The 22,283-nt window shown below is 33.4% G+C and overlaps 2 protein-coding genes across 2 annotated transcripts; one reads left to right on the forward strand and one right to left on the reverse strand.

Moving 5' to 3' along the window:
- Positions 1-216: 216 nt before the first annotated feature.
- LOC129790276 (GTP-binding protein Di-Ras2) lies at positions 217-10,323 on the reverse strand. The gene is made up of 5 exons (XM_055827719.1): positions 9,831-10,323; positions 9,633-9,701; positions 4,277-4,372; positions 3,908-4,165; positions 217-3,814 (listed from the first exon to the last, which is right to left on the reverse strand). Exons 1-5 carry the CDS (start codon positions 9,897-9,899, stop codon positions 3,647-3,649), a joined length of 660 nt encoding a protein of 219 aa, XP_055683694.1. The 5' UTR covers positions 9,900-10,323; the 3' UTR covers positions 217-3,646.
- An 812-nt stretch (positions 10,324-11,135) lies between these two features.
- LOC129788732 (coatomer subunit gamma) lies at positions 11,136-20,427 on the forward strand. The gene is made up of 8 exons (XM_055825051.1): positions 11,136-11,311; positions 11,398-11,528; positions 11,623-12,402; positions 12,467-13,322; positions 13,388-13,572; positions 14,291-14,651; positions 14,765-14,917; positions 20,015-20,427. The coding sequence occupies exons 1-8, from the start codon at positions 11,272-11,274 to the stop codon at positions 20,143-20,145; spliced, it is 2,637 nt and encodes an 878-aa protein (XP_055681026.1). The 5' UTR covers positions 11,136-11,271; the 3' UTR covers positions 20,146-20,427.
- The last annotated feature ends 1,856 nt before the right edge of the window (positions 20,428-22,283 follow it).

The raw sequence follows: 22,283 nt of genomic DNA on the forward strand, positions 1-22,283 counted from the left end.
TTGCTGTGAAGTTTTTACTGTAAGCTATTAATTTTCATGTGCAGGAAAGATAGTAATAAAAAAAAGATACATCTTCAATTTTTTATGACATATGCAGCACAAAATCCTGTGCAGAGTTTTATTTTTTTTTTAAAGAAAACTATTTTCCAAATCAGCTTTAAAAGCTTCCTCACAGACTAAGTTTCCCAATACGTAAAAAAATGAAAGTCAAGGTATTTTTTTTTACAACTTTATTGAAGTAAAATGGATTATAATTGTGTATATATAATAATACTTGATTTATATTTAACAGTAATTTTGGTGTATCTGTTCACGTGTTTCAGTGTACCATTATCATCTTTTTTTCCTCTGAAAATCATAAATAGATTACAAAAGTTATACATTCCAAGATTCGCTATACAAAAGAAACAATCAGCAACATTTAAATAAATAGGAAAGTTTTTGGTAACTATCATATTTCACTTTTTTAATCTTCTTCGTTTTCATAAATTCTTGAAGTTCTCTTCGCTAGTGTAAGTAATTCGTTGTTCGCAAACATCAATGTCATTTCATAAAAAAGCTTAATTCCTTCACGAAATAATTTTTCCACATAATCTTTATCTTTGTTGTTCATAGAAATTATGCTGTGTACCTACTATCCATTTTTTTTATTAAGATTTCTTTTAATAACTGCAATAAAATGCATTCAAAGACGTTGGATTATTTTTTCTATTATTATGTATTCGGCTTCATTGAGTCTAATTCGATTTATTTTACAATCTTTCTCCTGATGAAAATAACAAGTTGAATTTAAATTTTTTTTCTCGACAATAAATCGCTTGTGAACTTGACCATGTTCTAACAACTCCATATTTTTTTTTCACTTTAAACTCGTCACTTTCTGCTGAGAAAGCAACATGGTAACAATTTTTTTATTAAGGCAAACCATTTTATATTTGCTTCAGATGATACTGTAACATTTTTTTTAATATTCAATTTTAACGTTAAAGCTTTTTAACATCATGTTTTCTTTCCATTTCTTTTTTTTTTAATAATGTACAATGCACAAATAATAATAGAAAAGCACCTAAATATTTCCAATTGAGAGCTTTAAAATATTCATATAAAAATCATTTAGAGAAAAGTTTTTCGTCTGGATTGTTAATTCGTTCCAATTTGTGAAATGAAATAAAAGGAATTATATTGTTTGTGTGTATAAAGGAAAATGTTGAAGAAAAATGATTAAATTTCCGAGTTGTAGGTGGTTTAGTGTTTTCTAACAATACAGCAACTATATAATACGATAAACTAATGAACTATTGTCAATTTTTTTTCTTACTTCTTTCTCAGCCGATGTTTTTTCTCTATTCTTACTTTTTGTCTTATCTATTTTTTTACTTACTACCTTTATTAAATTTTTTTATATAAGAAGTCAAATACAATTATAAGCAGTTTTTCCTTGAATATATTTTTTTTAATTTTTCAATGCTGCATTCGTCTATTTTGTTTAAGAATGATTTTTAATGACTTTTAAATCTAATTTAATTAATTCATATTCTGAAAATGATCTATTTTATTTTATTAATGTTCATTCAAATCGTATTTTTTCTCTTTCACTACAAGCCCAAAATTTATTTTTTTTTAACGCGTAGTTGCTATCATTATGCTATTTTAGTTATTGATTCACTGGTAAAATTTAATTTTTTGTGTTTTTATCTTTACATTATTTTCTTAAGAAAAATTAATTTAAAAAAATCTACATTTTTTCCCGTAATATACGGCTATTTCCAGAGAATTCGGGAATCTAATTTGGAAACATTACATTTGGAACATTTGGAATTAATTAGTAGAAGTCTCAAAAATAGTGTTCAATAACTTGTTGGGTGTGATTAAAAGAAAATTGGAGCCTAATTTTCTTTATATAAATTGCGGAATTATTGTCAGAATCAATTTTCACATCACGAAAATAAAAGTAAAACTATTTGCACCAAGTTCGCGTGACTCGACACCGCATGATTTATTGGTGAAAGGGTTGAAGTTGGAGTTTTTAAAAACACCCAATTATAACCAATAAATCCATTTTTAAGTTTGAAATTGATTACATTGCATGACACGTTATTTTTTGCGAATTTAGAAAATACAAATATCAATTTAAAGAGATTTTTTTTTACAAGCAGTCAACAGAAAATTGGGTCATCTAAAGAAAATGTAGGAACAACATGCCAACTTTCAATTGTATTTAGTTTTGGGGAATTCATTTTTTTTTCACTTAACTTAGGTCAATAAAACTCAACTGCAGAAGCTGCCAGATTCTAAAAGTTCATATTATATACAACTAATATATAAATTAATTTAAAAAATTGTTCCCATTATTTTGTGATTGGAATTTTTATTTACTTTTATAAGATCTATGATAAAAGCATTTAATGGTGTTGTAATTTTTATCACCAACTAAAAGGAGTTTACACTTGAGGACATTTAAATTTTAAATAAGAAAATATATGTATATACCAATTCTTTTACTACATTTTTACGCCCCTGTTCTCTCACTCTCTTTTTTTTAATTCGGATTCATAATTTTCCATTTTTTAATGCAATATGTATAGTTGTTTCTGGATGATATGTGATTTTTTCAAAATCAACCCAAAAAATATATCAGGAGCGTACCATTTATATTGCGATATTTTTGGTGCATATACAGAATTTTAAAATTCGTCTTTGTTCTCTCTTCTCAAAATTATAAATAAAAACCTTGTTAATGATTTTATGAGCATAAAAAGGCAGAAAAAAATTCATGTAGGGTATATGCACAAAAATATCGCAATATTAATTTACATACCACCCCAGAGCATTGCTATATGATTTTTTTTCTGTATAAATTCTGGATAAAATATAATTTCTTCGTGAATTTTATCGTTTTAGCTCACAAAGATTTATTGAGATTGTATCAACTATATATGTATGTATACTACCGTGTAACGATATTAACATTTCGATAAACGAAAAGTTGCAGTATTTTTTTGTTTGTTTTTTTTTTCATGTAAAATCTTTTCATTGTGCTACGAATTGGAATTATGATAAACTTTTTGTTTTATTTATAGATGCAACACCACATCCTGCACAATTAGCATTTTCTCCTATCTCGTACCCGCACTTTCATTGCTAATAAAAAACACAATATTGTTTAAAGTTCGATTCAATTTTCACAGATCGTCTGCGGAATTGTTGGAAAAGAAAATTTTACTTACATATTTTATATTTATATTTTTGTTTATAGAAGAAAGTATACAAATCCTCGGTTAACGTTATTGTTTTGTCTTTTGTTTGAAAATTGTTAATGTCATTACTTATAAATTTGTGAAAGTATTGAAGATAAAAAGGTCACAAATCATTTTTTTTCCTCAAAGACATTATTATATACATCAAAGTTCAAGTCATATACATTTTGGATAAATATTTACATTATAATATATAATCAGATTACAACTAGTTTAAGAATAAAAGTCAATAATAAAATATACCCTTTTTGTGTGTTTTTTTTTGTTTATCATTTTAGAGATTGATTAAATTGGAAAAAGGGAGAGAAATTTACGATTGAAAAAAAGTTCTTGAGATTCCTCTCATTCTTATATCCGTCCACAAAAAATTCACCTAATAAGATTCCATTTTACATTACATGACACTTTTCTTTTCCATTCCCACTACTACCCTCACCACCCTCCTGAGTTATGGTTCCATTCGATACATCCTTATTTTTCTTCGGTTTGGACTTTTTATTTTTCTTACCATCTAACTGCAGGGAAACACTTCTGTTCTTCTCCATATTTAGCAGTTCCTTCAAATATAAAATTCATGAATATTTTACATTCTTCAGAAAATATTTTTACTATATTGCATTAAATATTTTGTAAGGACATATATTTCTTACCTGAAATAGCTCTGTAACATTGTGATTTGTTTTTGCTGATGTCTCCATAAATGATACGCCCATCAGTGAGGCTTCCGTGGATCCCTCTGATGTTGATACTTCACGCAACTCAGCACTTTCGTCGCATTTGTTGCCAACTAGCATTACCGGTATTTCACTAATGTTTGGCTTTAGTTCTTTGATAAGACTCCAAATTGGACGCAATTCCTCCAAACTCTGCTTCGAACACACGGAGTACACGAGAATGAAAGCATGACCCTGTTGAAGACATTCAACTTATTAATATAATGTCTTATATTGTATGTACCCCCTTCAATGATTCCCTTCCATGAGTATTCAGCAAATGGGGCGGAAGATTGTGTAACCAACCTTTGTGATTGAGAGTCTCTGCATAGCCGGGAATTGATGAGAACCAGTTGTGTCGGTGATTTGAAGTGTGCAAATGTTTTTATTGCAACTGATTACCTGTTGAAAATTAAAGATACAAAACCATGTGAGCCTATATATTAAAAACATACCGAATAAATGAAAAAAAAATTAACTATTTATTTAATTTTTTGGGATCGTCGAATTTAATCACTTCCTGTATATGATATTTGGCCACCACAGGACATCATTTTTTTGTACAAATTTTCAACTCAATAAATTTTCTTTAAATACAAACCGTTTAATGTCCAAAATATCATGAATGAACTGAACACATTGACTCCACAAAACAAAGAGAGATTATATTTTGCTATGTGGTGGACGTTAATTCGAGGTCATTCCTGTGAAATCCTTGGAATTAATTTTTACTTCGATTTTTGCTGACAAACCCCAAAATCACGCACAAGAAGTCATTTGCTCCTATTTATAACTTTTCAACTCCTTGATTTAAAGTTTAAATTACATATTGTTTGAGAAAGAAAGTTTTGGTTAACAAACTATTAATTATCTCAAAAAGTATTCAACAAGATATTCATAATGATGAATTAATGTAGAAATGTGAAATTCATAAAAAGTTTACGCTGAAAAATCTATTCATTTTTTTTAATTTGAAAATTCTTTATTAAAAAGAAAAAAAAATGGTTGAAATGCTACCTCTCATTTTTTTTTGCATAGGAAAAGGTGATACTTTCGTTACTTTCAATGCACAACAGTTATACTTTCAATGCACAACAGTTATACTTTCAATGTATAACGTTATACTTTCAATGCACAACAGTTATACTTTCAATGTATAACGTTATACTTTCATTGTATAACGTTATACTTTCAATGCACAACAGTTATACTTTCAATGCACAACAGTTATACTTTCAATGTATAACGTTATACTTTCAATGCACAACAGTTATACTTTCAATGTATAACGTTATACTTTCATTGTATAACGTTATACTTTCAATGCACAACAGTTATACTTTCAATGTATAACGTTATACTTTCAATGCACAACAGTTATACTTTCAATGTATAACGTTATACTTTCAATGCACAACAGTTATACTTTCAATGTATAACGTTATACTTTCAATGCACAACAGTTATACTTTCAATGTATAACGTTATACTTTCAATGTATAACAGTTATACTTTCAATGTATAACGTTATACTTTCAATGTATAACGTTATACTTTCAATGCACAACAGTTATACTTTCAATGTATAACGTTATACTTTCAATGCACAACAGTTATACTTTCAATGTATAACGTTATACTTTCAATGCACAACAGTTATACTTTCAATGTATAACGTTATACTTTCAATGCACAACAGTTATACTTTCAATGTATAACGTTATACTTTCAATGCACAACAGTTATACTTTCAATGTATAACGTTATACTTTCAATGTATAACGTTATACTTTCATTGTATAACGTTATACTTTCAATGCACAACAGTTATACTTTCAATGCACAACAGTTATACTTTCAATGCACAACAGTTATACTTTCAATGCACAACAGTTATACTTTCAATGTATAACGTTATACTTTCAATGCACAACAGTTATACTTTCAATGCACAACAGTTATACTTTCAATGTATAACGTTATACTTTCAATGCACAACAGTTATACTTTCAATGTATAACGTTATACTTTCAATGCACAACAGTTATACTTTCAATGTATAACGTTATACTTTCATTGTATAACGTTATACTTTCAATGCACAACAGTTATACTTTCAATGTATAACGTTATACTTTCAATGCACAACAGTTATACTTTCAATGTATAACGTTATACTTTCATTGTATAACGTTATACTTTCAATGCACAACAGTTATACTTTCAATGTATAACGTTATACTTTCAATGTATAACGTAATACTTTCATTGTATAACGTTATACTTTCAATGCACAACAGTTATACTTTCAATACACAACAGTTATACTTTCAATGTATAACGTAATACTTTCAATGTATAACGTTATACTTTCAATGCACAACAGTTATACTTTCAATACACAACAGTTATACTTTCAATGTATAACGTTATACTTTCAATGTATAACGTTATACTTTCAATGCACAACAGTTATACTTTCAATGCACAACAGTTATACTTTCAAAGTACAACAGACAACAGTTATACTTTCAATGTATAACGTTATACTTTCAATGCACAACAGTTATACTTTCAATGCACAACAGTTATACTTTCAATGCACAACAGTTATACTTTCAATGCACAACAGTTATACTTTCAATGTATAACGTTATACTTTCATTGTATAACGTTATACTTTCAATGCACAACAGTTATACTTTCAATGCACAACAGTTATACTTTCAATGCACAACAGTTATACTTTCAATGCACAACAGTTATACTTTCAATGTATAACGTTATACTTTCAATGCACAACAGTTATACTTTCAATGTATAACGTTATACTTTCAATGCACAACAGTTATACTTTCAATGCACAACAGTTATACTTTCAATGTATAACAGTTATACTTTCAATGCAGAACAGTTATACTTTCAATGCAGAACAGTTATACTTTCAATGCACAACAGTTATACTTTCAATGTATAACGTAATACTTTCATTGTATAACGTTATACTTTCAATGCACAACAGTTATACTTTCAATGCACAACAGTTATACTTTCAAAGTACAACAGACAACAGTTATACTTTCAAAGTACAACAGACAACAGTTATACTTTCAATGTATAACGTTATACTTTCAATGCACAACAGTTATACTTTCAATGCACAACAGTTATACTTTCAATGTATAACGTTATACTTTCAATGCACAACAGTTATACTTTCAATGTATAACGTTATACTTTCATTGTATAACGTTATACTTTCAATGCACAACAGTTATACTTTCAATGCACAACAGTTATACTTTCAATGTATAACGTTATACTTTCAATGCACAACAGTTATACTTTCAATGTATAACGTTATACTTTCATTGTATAACGTTATACTTTCAATGCACAACAGTTATACTTTCAATGCACAACAGTTATACTTTCAATGTATAACGTTATACTTTCAATGCACAACAGTTATACTTTCAATGTATAACGTTATACTTTCAATGCACAACAGTTATACTTTCAATGCACAACAGTTATACTTTCAATGTATAACGTTATACTTTCAATGCACAACAGTTATACTTTCAATGTATAAAGTTATACTTTCAATGCACAACAGTTATACTTTCAATGTATAACGTTATACTTTCATTGTATAACGTTATACTTTCAATGCACAACAGTTATACTTTCAATGCACAACAGTTATACTTTCAATGTATAACGTTATACTTTCAAAGTACAACAGTTATACTTTCAATGCACAACAGTTATACTTTCAATGTATAACGTTATACTTTCAATGCACAACAGTTATACTTTCAATGTATAAAGTTATACTTTCAATGCACAACAGTTATACTTTCAATGTATAACGTTATACTTTCATTGTATAACGTTATACTTTCAATGCACAACAGTTATACTTTCAATGCACAACAGTTATACTTTCAATGTATAACGTTATACTTTCAATGCACAACAGTTATACTTTCAATGCACAACAGTTATACTTTCAATGCACAACAGTTATACTTTCAATGCACAACAGTTATACTTTCAATGCACAACAGTTATACTTTCAATGTATAACGTAATACTTTCATTGTATAACGTTATACTTTCAATGTATAACGTAATACTTTCATTGTATAACGTTATACTTTCAATGCACAACAGTTATACTTTCAATGCACAACAGTTATACTTTCAATGTATAACGTTATACTTTCAAAGTACAACAGACAACAGTTATACTTTCAATGTATAACGTTATACTTTCAATGCACAACAGTTATACTTTCAATGCACAACAGTTATACTTTCAATGTATAACGTTATACTTTCAATGCACAACAGTTATACTTTCAATGCACAACAGTTATACTTTCAAAGTACAACAGTTATACTTTCAATGCACAACAGTTATACTTTCAATGCACAACAGTTATACTTTCAATGCACAACAGTTATACTTTCAATGCACAACAGTTATACTTTCAATGCACAACAGTTATCTTTTCAATGCACAACAGTTATACTTTCAATGCACAACAGTTATACTTTCAATGTATAACCATTATACATTCAAGAAAAAATTTGAATAAAACAAATTCTTAAGCCTCTTATTACATTTCTTTTTTTTTCTGAAGAGAAATGAGATTTTCCCGAATTTTTCGAGCTTCCCCTCGATCACATAAAAAAATCATTTTTGCATTTTATATATAGGTATTGATACCTATACATTGTAAATGTATGAGCTAAATGCTTTTATTATACTATCGATTTTAAATTTTTAATAAAACATTAATAATATATTAGGCTTTGATATAAAATTAAAAGAAAATCTGCATAAAATTACGTACAAAACATTACAAAGTATCTGGTAGTAATTTTTATGAGTAGCGCATGTGGCAAAATATTTCATGCCTATGTGAGGTGTTGAAGAAATATTACCTTTATCCTTTCGTTATTTTAGGAAAATTATTAAAAATTTTAGGAGGTAATAAATTATGTATTGCACACCGATGTACCAATAAATTCCATGAAAATTTAAAGCTAATAGGACGTTGGCTATAATTAGAAGTGCTCCTCTATAAGAACATTTTCATTCGTAAGGCATTCTAGGAATAGGAAATCCATAGAGAGGGTCGTACTGTATGTACGTAACGTACATATATTGAGAAAAAGAGCCTACGGCGGTATGCGTGTATGGGAAGCTTCCAACCCACGCCACAAAGTAAATTTAATGAGATACCCAGGATCCGGAGTTGCCAGTAAAGGTCATTTAAATGGGTTGTGGGTGTATATGTACTGATCCTGGGGCGAGTCCGGCAAAATGGAATTTCTCCCATAATCCAGATTAATAGAATTGGGTGGGATTAGGGTGTCAGCCACCTCCCATGGGGAAAAGTGGCAAATATCAATTTGCGGAAAAAAATTAAAATGCATTCGCTATGATCCATTGAATCCCACGAAAAAGACATCTCAACCACCCACACTCATTCCTCCCACGCATCTTCCACTCGAGTACATCGCATTGCTATCTATATCAAAACGGGTGATTGGGCACCCCACAGCCCATGACACGTATAGATACTTTGCCCTCTTCTGTGATATTTAGGGCTAATCTAAAATAGAGACTCTAGCTAGAAGGGCTTACCTGGCGGTATGTGTCCTCTATTGTGGGGATGTAGGAGTCACGAAAGCTACCCGTTATGAAGCGGATAACCTGTAGGTAGAAAAAAAGGAAAAGGTATAATTTGGAGACCGCCCAAATCAGGCTATTTTTGCTTCTATTTCAATATTTAAAAAAAAATTCCCCCAACAACCACCCACCCAACGTGATAAGGATACTCACCAGTGAGGACTTCCCAACACCACCAGCACCGAACACAACCACCCTGTAGTCATTGCTCTGCTCTGGCATAGCGCCCAGTTTCAACGCCTTGGCTGCTATTTTGACGCCTTTTCTTTTCCACTTAGCAAAGAAAAAATGATGCTCCAGGAGCCCGTACTCCCGGAGATTAGAAGCGGATTTGATCTCGACAACACAGATCGCCTCCGCGGCGAATTTATTTTTCTAAATAGAGAGACTAAAATGCGATAAACAACACCCACAATCACTTTTTCACTACTCTTATCATTTTAACATGGGGACACTTTTTTCACCTTCTTTTCGCGTGAAAAACCACGCAAATAGCTGGGCAAAATTCGCTTCGATGTGTCGTTGGACGATATTGCACGGGATATTCGTTTTCCTCTTAGCAGCTTCTTGTAAGTGCAGAAGGGAAGGATACGAGAAAAATTAAATGCGATGTTCCAGGAGAATTGAAAATTTTGACAGATTTTCCGCCGCACTCGCGGCTGCGTGCCGATGATTGTGGAGATTGTGCGCAATGCGAAGACAAGATCTCAATCCCGCCATCCAGGATGTACTTGGTAGGCTCATAAAAGGGATTTAAAAGTATTTTTTTTCCTTTGGACTGTTGAGGTTGCTGAAAATTACAACATAAGAGCGGATTTGGCGACTCTCTACCACGTTAAAGGAACAATGATACTTACGGATGCTACACACCACCCACAGGGAGATTTAATGAGAGAATAAAAATTTTTATGCTTGCTGGAGAGGTTTGTACATTGTTTCTAAACGGAAGTATGCTCCTATGTTATATTGCTGCCACTCCTGGAAGCTGAAGAAGAGATCATTGATGTAGCAACAGGGAATGTTGCGATGCCGGCAACATAGGCAACAAGTGCTGATGGTTTTTTATCTTGATCATTGGGATGCTATGATGATTAATCATTGCGATGAGAATTAAATAACAACTGAAAATTCTTAAATGAAGCTTTAAACTTGGATTTTCCTTGAAAATCCAGATGTTTTTCCGCGCGTTAACGATAAAATCAGTGGACGGCGCCAAAAAATTATGCCGGCTGCATAATAGAATTGTGATTTAGCCGTGAATGTGCGCAAAAAACAGCATCTTCTGTACGAAAAAGCATTGCAAAGATGTGCAGGAAGCCGGAAAAGCAGGAAAAGGCTACAAAAAGTAGCTGAAATGAAAATTGGGACGACGACATACCTTTTCGGCTCCATACCACTTTGGAACTTTCAACGGATTCTTTTTTTCAAACTTCCCCTTCGCGATGACAGTGTGACGTCATCGAAGTGCTGTCAAAATTTCTGATGTTCGAGTGACGTGTAAGAAATTCGGTGTTTTTGGATATATTCCCGATTTTCTGCATTTTCAATTGGATTTTCCTCCCAAAAGACGTGCTAAAGCATCGGAAAAGCTACAATGAGTTCCTTCAAGCGCGATAAGAAGGAGGAAGAGGATGGTAGGGTGTTTTCTGTTTGTGATTTTTGCTAGAAAAAAATGTGCCTGCGTGTTCATTTTGTAGTCATAATGTTTTCTCTCCCGCAGGAGGTGGAAATCCCTTCCAGAACCTGGAGAAGACCTCTGTGCTCCAGGAGACGAGGTCATTCAATGAGACACCCGTCAATGCGAGGAAGTGCACGCATATTCTCACCAAGATTCTCTACCTTATCAACCAGGTTAGTTTCCCGGAGACAGCGAGACAGTCCCAGACTGCAATTTGTATCGCAATCCCATTTGATTCTTATTGTGAAATGCTATTTATCTCACTAGGGTGAGGTGCTGGCTCCTCGTGAGGCAACGGATTGTTTCTTTGCAACAACAAAACTGTTCCAATCGAAGGATGTCATCCTGCGCAGGATGGTCTACCTTGGAATTAAGGAGCTTAGCTCAACTGCGGATGACGTTATAATTGTAACAAGCTCCCTCACGAAGGACATGACCGGAAAGGAGGATCTCTACCGGGCAGCTGCTATTCGAGCACTCTGCAGCATCACTGATGCCACGATGCTCCAGGCTGTCGAGCGCTACATGAAGCAGTGTATTGTGGACAGAAATGCAGCTGTTTCATGTGCTGCCCTGGTAAGTTCTCTCCACCTCACCACAACTGCTGGAGATGTTGTAAAGCGCTGGGCCAATGAGGCACAGGAAGCCCTCAATAGCGACAATATCATGGTTCAGTACCACGCTCTTGGGCTACTCTATCACATCCGGAAGGCCGATCGTCTTGCTGTGTCGAAGCTGGTGAATAAATTGACTCGGCAGAGCCTCAAGAGTCCCTATGCCGTGTGCATGCTCATCCGGATTGCATCCAAGTTGATCGAGGAGGAAGATCAAAACTCAGGGGGACCACAGGATTCGCCTCTGTTTGAATTTATTGAATCATGTTTGCGGCACAAGAGCGAAATGGTCATCTACGAGGCTGCCCATGCGATTGTCAATCTCAAACGAACTGGCCCACGTGAATTGGCACCAGCCGTCAGTATTTTGCAACTCTTCTGCGGCTCCCCGAAGGCTACACTGCGATTTGCAGCTGTGAGGACAATGAACAAGGTGAGAGTTTAAAATTTTCTCGTAAAACTTTTGTATTTAATTTTCTTTTAATATTTTTTAAAAGGTGGCAATGCAGCATCCTGCAGCGGTGACAGCATGCAATCTAGACCTTGAAGGTCTCATTACTGACTCCAACAGATCCGTGGCTACTTTGGCTATTACCACACTCCTCAAGACAGGAGCTGAGAGCTCCGTGGAGCGTCTCATGAAGCAAATTGCAACATTTGTCGCTGAAATCTCTGATGAATTCAAAGTCGTTGTAGTGCAGGCCATTCGAGCACTTTGCTCAAAGTTTCCACGAAAGCATCCGGTTCTCATGAACTTCCTGAGTGGGATGTTACGTGAGGAGGGTGGTTTGGAGTATAAAACATCCATTGTGGACACGATAATTACAATCATTGAAGAGAACCCAGATGCCAAGGAAGCTGGATTGTCGCACTTGTGTGAATTTATTGAAGATTGCGAACATACTTCACTTGCCGTGAGAATTCTCCATTTGCTGGGCAAAGAGGGTCCATACTCCAAATCTCCCTCACGCTACATCCGCTTCGTCTACAATCGCGTCATCCTCGAGAATGCCACTGTGCGTGCTGCTGCTGTTTCAGCTATGGCACAATTTGGAGCTGCATGTCCGGATCTTTTGCAGAATATTCTTGTGCTTCTCAATCGTTGCCAGATGGATACAGATGATGAGGTTCGCGATCGCGCCACCTACTACCAGACAATCCTCAAATCATGCGATGGGAACCTATCGAAATCCTACGTGACACACAATGTGCAACTCTCTTTGCCACTTCTCGAGCGAGCACTCAAGGAGCACCTCAATGGTGCCCTCACTGAACGTTTCGACCTTAGCATTGTACCCAATACAGCTCCCGTCCAGGAAGAGATTCACAACGATGCCATGATTGTGACAAATAGTAAGTTCAAAACTTTTTTTTTTAAAACTATTTGTAGTCTTATTTCTAAAAAAAAATTCTTTTAGGCGTCCCAAAGGCACCCAAAATTACAAGAGAAGAAGCCAATGCGGAGAAATTGTCTCAAATTCCGGGAATTCAGCGTCTGGGTCCGATTCACAAGTCCTCGCTTCCTGTTCAGCTCACCGAAAGCGAGACAGAATATACTGTTTCCTGCATAAAGCACTGCTTTGCTCATCATATGGTGTTTCAGGTGAGATTTCAGATTTTTCTTGGGATTTATTGAATCGTATAAAAGATTCGGGTAACATTTGGCTTTAATTAGTTAAGAAATTCATTGTCTTTTGGGATAGTACATATACTAGAAAGAACGATAAAGAATTTTAGGACTAAATTAGTGTATAAACTTCTAGCCCCAAAAATATATATTTCGGTGTAAATTTGAGTTAAAGAGTTCTTTGTATTTATTTTGTAAACTTACTCAATCTCATTCTACAAAACCGCTCTGCCTTTATTTAGCCCAATTAGCAAATTAAGAGGCGAAATTGGGAGTAAAATCATCATTTAGTCTGTTGAATTAATAGGATACGAAAGAGTTTAAAGTTGCTCTTCTGTGGTCACAGCTGCACTTAAAAGTTTCCTCAAAAGTGGGGCAAGTGAATTAATTGTTTCTATGTGCAAGAAGATAGTTTGGGAATATTGTATCGTGGTTTGTGTCTCTTTGTCCGTCGAAGCCTCAATGGATTAATAGTTTCTCGTTAAAGTTTTCTTCTTATTTTTTGTTGCTTTACAACTGTGAAAGGAAAGAAAATATTTATGCAAAATTCCGCATTTTAGTAAAATAGTGAGAGTATTGTGCAGCATCAATAAACGATGGGTTATTGTAATTAAAATGCAAGAAGAGTTTGTTGGAATATCTCGTTGAACTGCATCTGTGATATTTATTGTTTTTCACCTTTCCCCCATTGCAGTTCGATTGTGTCAATACACTATCAGATCAACTGTTGGAGAATGTTCGCGTGGAACTTGTGCTTCCGGATGGATTCATTGCTCGTGCGGTAATACCATGTGCAAAATTGCCATACAGCGAAGTTGGTTCAACATATGTTATTGTGGAGTTCCCAAATGACGTACCCAGCTCTGTGGCAACATTCTGCGCAACACTGAAATTCATCGTGAAGGACTGTGATCCCGCCACTGGCCAACCAGACTCAGATGAGGGGTATGATGATGAATACATTCTTGAGGATCTCGAGATCACGGTGGCTGATCAGGTGCAAAAGGCAAAGAAGAGTAATTTTGTCGCAGCATGGGATGCAGCAGATACAGAAGGTGAGTCCACCACATTTCTCTCTTTCTCTCTCATACAGCTTAAATGCTTGCATATTGCATTTCCCCATACAACGGGGCGATAGTAACGAATGATAATTGTGCACAATCTGCAGATTGGGTGGAAGCTGAAGATACTTATGCGCTCTCAGCGGTTAATACACTACAGGAGGCCGTCAATACAATTTTGAAATTCCTGGGATTAAGTGCGGCCAGTATGTCGGAGATGGTGGCCGAAGGAACGCATACTCACACCTTACTTTGCTCAGGTAACATTCCATTTCTCTTATTCAATATACATACCATATACTACCTCCAATAATTATCGCCATTTATCACCAATATTCTTTAATTCGCCTTACTCCACACATTATTTGCGTATATACTTATTATTCTCCCCCTTTGTATGTGCGGACTATGTTCCCCCCGCACTCTGAAATACGTTAGCCCATATGGTTTTATGTAAATTTTCTTCTCTGGATGGTGAAAAACAAGAGAGAGAGAGAGTGAGAGGGGGATGTGTGGCGATAACAAATTTTTTTGAAATGCCTCAAAGCGGATTTCGCAAGTTCGGATGTGCGTTTTTTTTTGCTTAAGTGAATATTGTCATTATGATAACGTCCATGCTATTTATCTTGCTTTTGCTTGCCATTGGAATTAGGTAAGATACAGTATGATCAATTTTTATGCAAATTCAATACCACGGAATACTTTCGCGTCTTGGTTTTTTTTTTTCACAGCACACCGCTGTGAAGTGATTCAGTGGTATTTTGCAAGAATTTATTTAAATGAGAATTTTAAGCTGGTTTTAAGAATTTCTACTTTATTGAGAATAAAAATCGTTTGATCGGATTTCTTTCTTTTTTTTATTTTCAACTGGCTTTTATGCGCAAAAACAAAAGTCAAGTTGCATGACCTCAACATTGGAAAGGTCACCAAAGCGAAGTTCTTGTCATACTATTTTGAAACATAATTTCATCACAACTTTATTACCGAATCAAATTAAACATGTGTGTGGTTGAAATATTCTGTCTTTGAGACTGAAATGTAAGGAGTTATGAGTTGTTTTATTCCATTCAAAAGTAAACAGATGAAAAATGATTGAAAAATTGAGGAAATGATATTTAAAAAAAAATATTTAGAGTAAAGTAATTCAATACAATTTACAACAGGCTGAAAAGCAGCATCCAGGAAAAGTAAGTTTGTCCCATTTTCATACAACAAAATAACAAACTTTAATGACACAATGCGGGTTTTCATAATACATACAACTTACGTTGTCTCTGGAGATTCAATATTTTCACAAAAGTTTCCCACAATTGTTCTATATAAGTACATTTTCATATGACAACATTCACTGTAGATATTATCACCATAATCTCTCACAACCAATGAAAAGGGATACATTTCACCTCTTTTCCAGAGAGAGCTATTTCTGGACATTTTACACTCGACTGAGAAGAAAATTCATCTTCAAATGGAATCTCTTCCATTTGCTTCCAAACCATATTCTGTAATAATAATTTTCTTTCCCTCTCTGAAATTTATAAATTGACTTTGTGAACTTCACAAGGATACAAAATATGGAGAGAGAGAATTTATACAACTCAATTCTTTCACATAAATTTTTCGTCCTCTTTATTTTTTTTTTGAATGTTAAAATTCGATTGACTGTGTGGAAAAGCAATTACTCACACACTTTGTAAAATAAATTTTCCGCACCTTCACCATGGTAACTTTTGTAGACAATTAACATACAAAGAACTTCTCAGCATAAATGAAATTACTTCGAATTGCGAAAGACCTCAAAAAGCAATGACATTTGACCAAGCTCATCATAAATAAGCTTCGCAGTAACGGTTAACAAGTTGTATGTAAATGAAAGGAGTGAAAAAAAAATTAGAAGCCAATCAAATAAAATCTTCATAAAAGCCGCAACATAGGGTCTTACTATTGTAGTACCGCTGGTACTAACTGTCATGGTATAGGACAGATTGGCTTATGTGTGTGGGGTTGGCGGGCGTCTTAAGGTGACTCTCTCTCCCAACCACCGTAGTACGGTTGGCTCAGTTACTCGTGGGCCATGGGGTCGTACGGACGGACCCACCCCATAAGTCTGAATCGTAGTACCTGGCTATGACAATTGGTATCCCATTGTCAGGTATTTTACACTATGTAAATGACTAATTTAATTGAATACAAAGAGTTTTTCTTAATAATTAAACAAATAAATGCATTGATTGAGGTAACTTTGTGGTTTGTAATGCACCACCGGGCAATTAATTGATGAGCCACCAATAAAAATTGACAAAACGGTAGAAATCGAAATGTTGCAAAGTGTTTATGAACATCGAGACATAAACTTTGGTTTAAACGTGAAAAAGGTACACTATGTATGTAGCTCTGTATATATGCATAATAAAACGGTTAAATCTTAATTGTCCAGCTATAAAAGTTAGTCAAACAAGGAGTGTTGATTGCACTCTGATTTACAGATTTCACCCAAAAGGCAGGAAGTGGTTTACGCATTCTCACAATAAAATGCAAGTACCTACATATAATGGTGAAAAAAAAGAAGAAATATCAATATAATTTTACCGAGAAGCCAAATTGCCTTTGATCTTCACACAGCACCAACACTTTATACATTTTCTCCATGTGATAGCCATAGAATTTTATGGGCTTTTTGCTTATGGAATAAACTCCAAATGAAGGAAGAAAAAAAGGCAGCTTGTGCGTTCATTAATCAACCGCCAAAAATCCATTTCAACGCTCATAATTCAGAAGGAGCGCGCAATAAGCACCAAAAAAAAAAGAATCACATTCAAAAAGAAAAGTAATATGGTTTAAAAATAAACCAAATAAACATAACAATATAATTGAATTTCCAAGATTCATTAAATGAAATTTTAATGCTATATCGTATGTAAATATAGTCCTCATATTAAGATCAATTCACCAAATTATTGCTATTCCGCAATGCTTTTATATATTGCTATCAGTGCTGACCTATTGACATTTGCCATTAACCAATTAGTCACTTCATTCAAAAGAAAATATTTATCAGCACATGGAGAGGAAAAAAAAACTCGTTTGAAATCCCCAGAGTCATTTTTATAAGTAATACGAAAAAAAAATGTCGGCGTTACGAAAAAAGGAAGACCCTGATAAATGGGAATTGATAATAAAATGGAATGTCTAAGAAAATTCAATAATAACTCGATAAGTTTAGAAAACATAACAATTTTATATTTTAAAATATATAGTAACATTTTCTATTTTATTTGCGTATTAATTTCGCGTGAAAATGGCAAAAGTAGATCAACTGGATTTATTTTTGTAGTTTTGTCCACAAACCGTAATGACGGAGGAACTTGTGAATGTTTATTAAAGTTTTATGAAATAAAAGATAGTGTCTTTCATGGAAAGCAGAAAAACATTAATCTTTCTGAGCTTTTTTTTATACATAAAAAGATTTTAATGAACTTTTATTTACCGGAAGAAATAATCATAAACAGGAGACCTAAGTAAAAGTAATGACGTGAGAAAATTCACAATTATTGCAATAAACTTCTCAAGTGTCCTTATCTTTTCTTTTTTATAAAAACAACAATTTCGAAAAAAGGAAATTGTGAAATTCTTATGACATTTATTTGCGCAGTTCAAAAGAAGTTTTCTCACTTTTCTAAAGAAAAAAGTTCTTTTTTTTTTGGTTTTCCCATAAAAACTAAAAGTTTTCTTTCACCAAACGTGGAAGTTTTTGTATGGATGAGGAACTTTTGCCTAGTTTTTCAAGTGATGAAGTTTCTTAATTTATAACTTCAGTTATAGAAAGAATACCAAATGATTTCGGAGTTTAAGGGAGGAGAGAAATGCTTTGCAATGTTTGTTAATTTTGCTCAAAGTTTTGGAGATTTTGTTAAAAAAAAATAAATGAGGCAAAAAAGTGCTTCACCTAATTATTATTTTAATCAATTAATTAAATAACCTTACCCTTTGTTTATACATAGGTTTGTACCGTAAAATAATTCAACTAATTGAAGCTCAAATTAATGGTAATTTTATAGTTTGTCTGAATATATTTTCTCAAAAATTAAAAATAAAATATTCAAGAAAAACATTGAATTTACTGAAATGTTCATTGCGCAAGTAGGTACCGCAAAAGAAACGGACTTCAATAGTTTATATGGGTCTAAGTGACTGAATAAACTATTCTTAAAATTTCTTTTCCAACTACTTGGGGTCTTTCCCATTTTCTTCTTACATATTGTTTCTTGCACATAGCTTAATCAAAATTCCACATTGTTTTCTCTGAAGTGAAAAAAAATAAGTGTATGACTGTAATTATATTCTTCATGAATGCTACAAGACAATACTGCTGTGCGATGTTATTTGACGTTGTGGTATGTAAATAGTGAAAGAAGTTGTACTCTCTTTGTATAATGTGAGTAAATAGTGAAAACTGATCATGGAAGCGGAACATTTTTGTGTGTATATATGGGGGTATGGTGGAGAATTTCTTAATGAAGATCAAATTAATAAGCGGATTTCATTAATATTTTTTCTCTCTCTCTCTTCCTCTCTGTACATTTCTCAAATTTTATCCCATTATATATTTCATTGTTAATCATTAGTCTTTTCGCTACAAAAGGCACAGCTTATGGGTTGTACACATCTGCAATAATGTAAATTTAATGAAAAGGAAAGATATGCGGAGTCATTGAGGCTTGTCTAACATGGGAGAAGACTATCGCGATGATCGAGAGTCGTATGTAATTTTTCGCTAATGACCATCATTTCTTATTTACTTGTGTAGAATTTTAATGTTGTACATGGCAATTGAATGGGTAAGAAATTGAAATTATACAGATAGTGATAATTTATCAATTTTGAAATTGTCGCAACATATAAATGAATGCCTTTTGGACGATCTAATGTTACCTCGTCGGGTGGATGGAACATTGTATTGGATGGTAACTTGTTTTGTGAGAGACATATGTGATCATTTCTAATGTTGCTCGTAAAAGGAGTTAACAATTTCTCATTTTATAATTATAAGTTGGAAATTGTAGATATTTGAGCACTTTTCACTTTGAAAATGAACGCAGCCGTAGTTGTTGAAAAACGTGTGGGGTACGTGTGTCTCTTATTGGATGAAGAAAATGATAATTATCGCCCTTTTTTGTACATTTTTCCTCTCACACACTTTTTACCATTTGGGAACATATGTGCGATGTTTGCGATCAAGCATCATGATCCGCGTGGATAAGGGGAATTAAGAAGGGGAAGGATGAAAATGAGAGCAGAAAAGTGAGAGAAAAAAACGTGGGTATGCTGAAATCGAAAAAATGTTGTTTGCATTGCAGGAATCTTTCGAGGGGGTGCTGAAATCTTAGTACGTTCGAAGCTTGCTCTCGCAGACGGTGTTAACATGCAATTAACGGTCAGATCAACCGATGCAGATGTTGCTGAATTGATTACCTCAGCTGTTGGTTGAAATTGAATCCCATATTTGTGTCGAGAGCAACAAAAACTTTGCTATTTATAGCACACAAAATAGACGGGGGGTGAGTATTTCAAGAAAAAAAAACTTATATTTAAGGAGTATATAATTTAGCAGTGAAGAATATAAATGCCCTAAAAAATCAATGGAAGTAGTTTTGTAAATTTTCAGAATGAAATAAAAGAAAGATAAAAAAAAACAGAAAACAATTAAAGATGTTACAGTGGAATATATATATACCTTTTAAAATTTAGATAATAAAAATGATTAATTACACCTGCTATCTTTTATTACTCGCCTCGAGTTGATGAATATCGCATTGGTTTAATCGTAGAGATGAAATAAAAATTCTTCAGTTGTTGGAAAAAAAAACACTTTCAAATTATTTCAAGCACTCCTCAGGAGGTAAACGCGAGTCTCTTTGCCATAAAAAGCACAATCACATCTTCAATAGCGGGGGGAGGCAAAAAAAAACCCCAGCAGCGGTGGAGCAAAGTAAAAAAAAGTGAAGCTGTAAAAAGTTTTTCTTTTCAAATGGTTAGAAAAAGCACTCTTTTCTGCAACAGAAACCCATTCAAGTCGCAAAACTTCATGGAAACATCCAAGCTAAAATAGCATTTCAGTGATTCACGTTTCTCCTGTTCAATCGTGGCTAATTAAGCAGTGGATGGAAATTAATAGATAGTTGCGCATTGGTGACCATAATTTTTTTTCATTCAAGTGTAGTGCTTTAATTAAGATGGTTAATGAAATAATTACATAATTTGAGTTTATTAAACGACATTTGACACGCTCAGTTAGATGTGAAAAAAAAAAAGATTATTTTATTCACAATCATCTGTGGCATTGTTGAGGTTTTAAAGATAATAATAAAAAAATGAATTGGAAATAAAATAAATTTTATATGAGTTCTTGAGATTTTGTAAATTTACCTCCAATGAGGTCACGGCAATAGTCATGCAATTATGAATAATTTTTTATCGTGCGCATGACGTGATAAAAATCTATATAAATGAAAAATTATGTTTTATTTAATTTTTTTAATACAAAGAAAAGTAAATGAAAATTCTAAAGAGAAAACATCCCTATATTTTAGCTTCTTGTTGTCTCACAAAATTGACGTTCATTTATCAACATTTCAACTTTGAGCGAGTGCTCTACTTCTGCATCCTTCTTGCAGATCACTTTTTTGTGTGATGAAATATCCAAACTGAAGCGTAATTAAAAGTAGGTATATGCCCAACAGTTGGTATTTATGGATGCTATTTGCTCAACTATCCCATCTTGTGTTTACACACTGAAATTGCTACATTTTTCTCAACAGCCATTGTCGGGAATCGATAAATATTTAATTTTGTGAAAAATTCTCCAACAGAAGACAACTGTTGGAGCAAGAGCACACCACAGTTCATCAAATATTGAATAGTTCCACACCAAACAGTGAATTTGAATTTATGATTTTCAACTCCACAAATTGCTATCTCTGTTTTTCTCTTCCACTCTATTTGACAAATTTATTCGCTCAACTTGAGGTGGACACGCGGGGTATATAAAAGCTCATAGCCTGATGGGAGAAAATGTCAAATATGTTTGCCTTTTGCCCGTGGTATGGCTTTCGAATTTGTAACGATCAACGTGACGCATAATTGAATTGTTCTTTGGCGAGCGTACAAAGAAGAGGAAAAAAAGCCGCTGAGGAGGAAAATGTGTGCACATATGGTTTGCTGGTTAATTGAAATTTCTTGTGAATCGAAAGTCGCTTCTGGGGCTATTTCGGTGATGTTTACGCCTTGAATAATCAAAATAGGGAAATTGAAACTATACATCATGAAATGAAAACAAAGCACATGTCCACATTATCCAATGCAGAACAATGCATATCTTTGTTTGAGCAGCAGCTCTATAAGCAGCAATGAAGAATCCCAATGCTGGATTTGCCATCACTACTCTGGGTGGGTTTTTGTCCAAAGGTAAAATAACTTTGCACGGGAAATGCAGTGGGAATGGAACTTGGTATCAATTATATTGTATGTATGTGGAAAAATACAGCTGTTTCCAGTTTGCCCATTGCGCAGAGAATGATCTCACATAATAGATTTTCCATATGTATCACTGTAAAGCTCTTTTGCAAA

This window comes from Lutzomyia longipalpis, chromosome 1 (assembly GCF_024334085.1).
Source record: "Lutzomyia longipalpis isolate SR_M1_2022 chromosome 1, ASM2433408v1".
In the NCBI taxonomy this organism is placed as follows: Eukaryota; Metazoa; Arthropoda; class Insecta; order Diptera; family Psychodidae; genus Lutzomyia; species Lutzomyia longipalpis.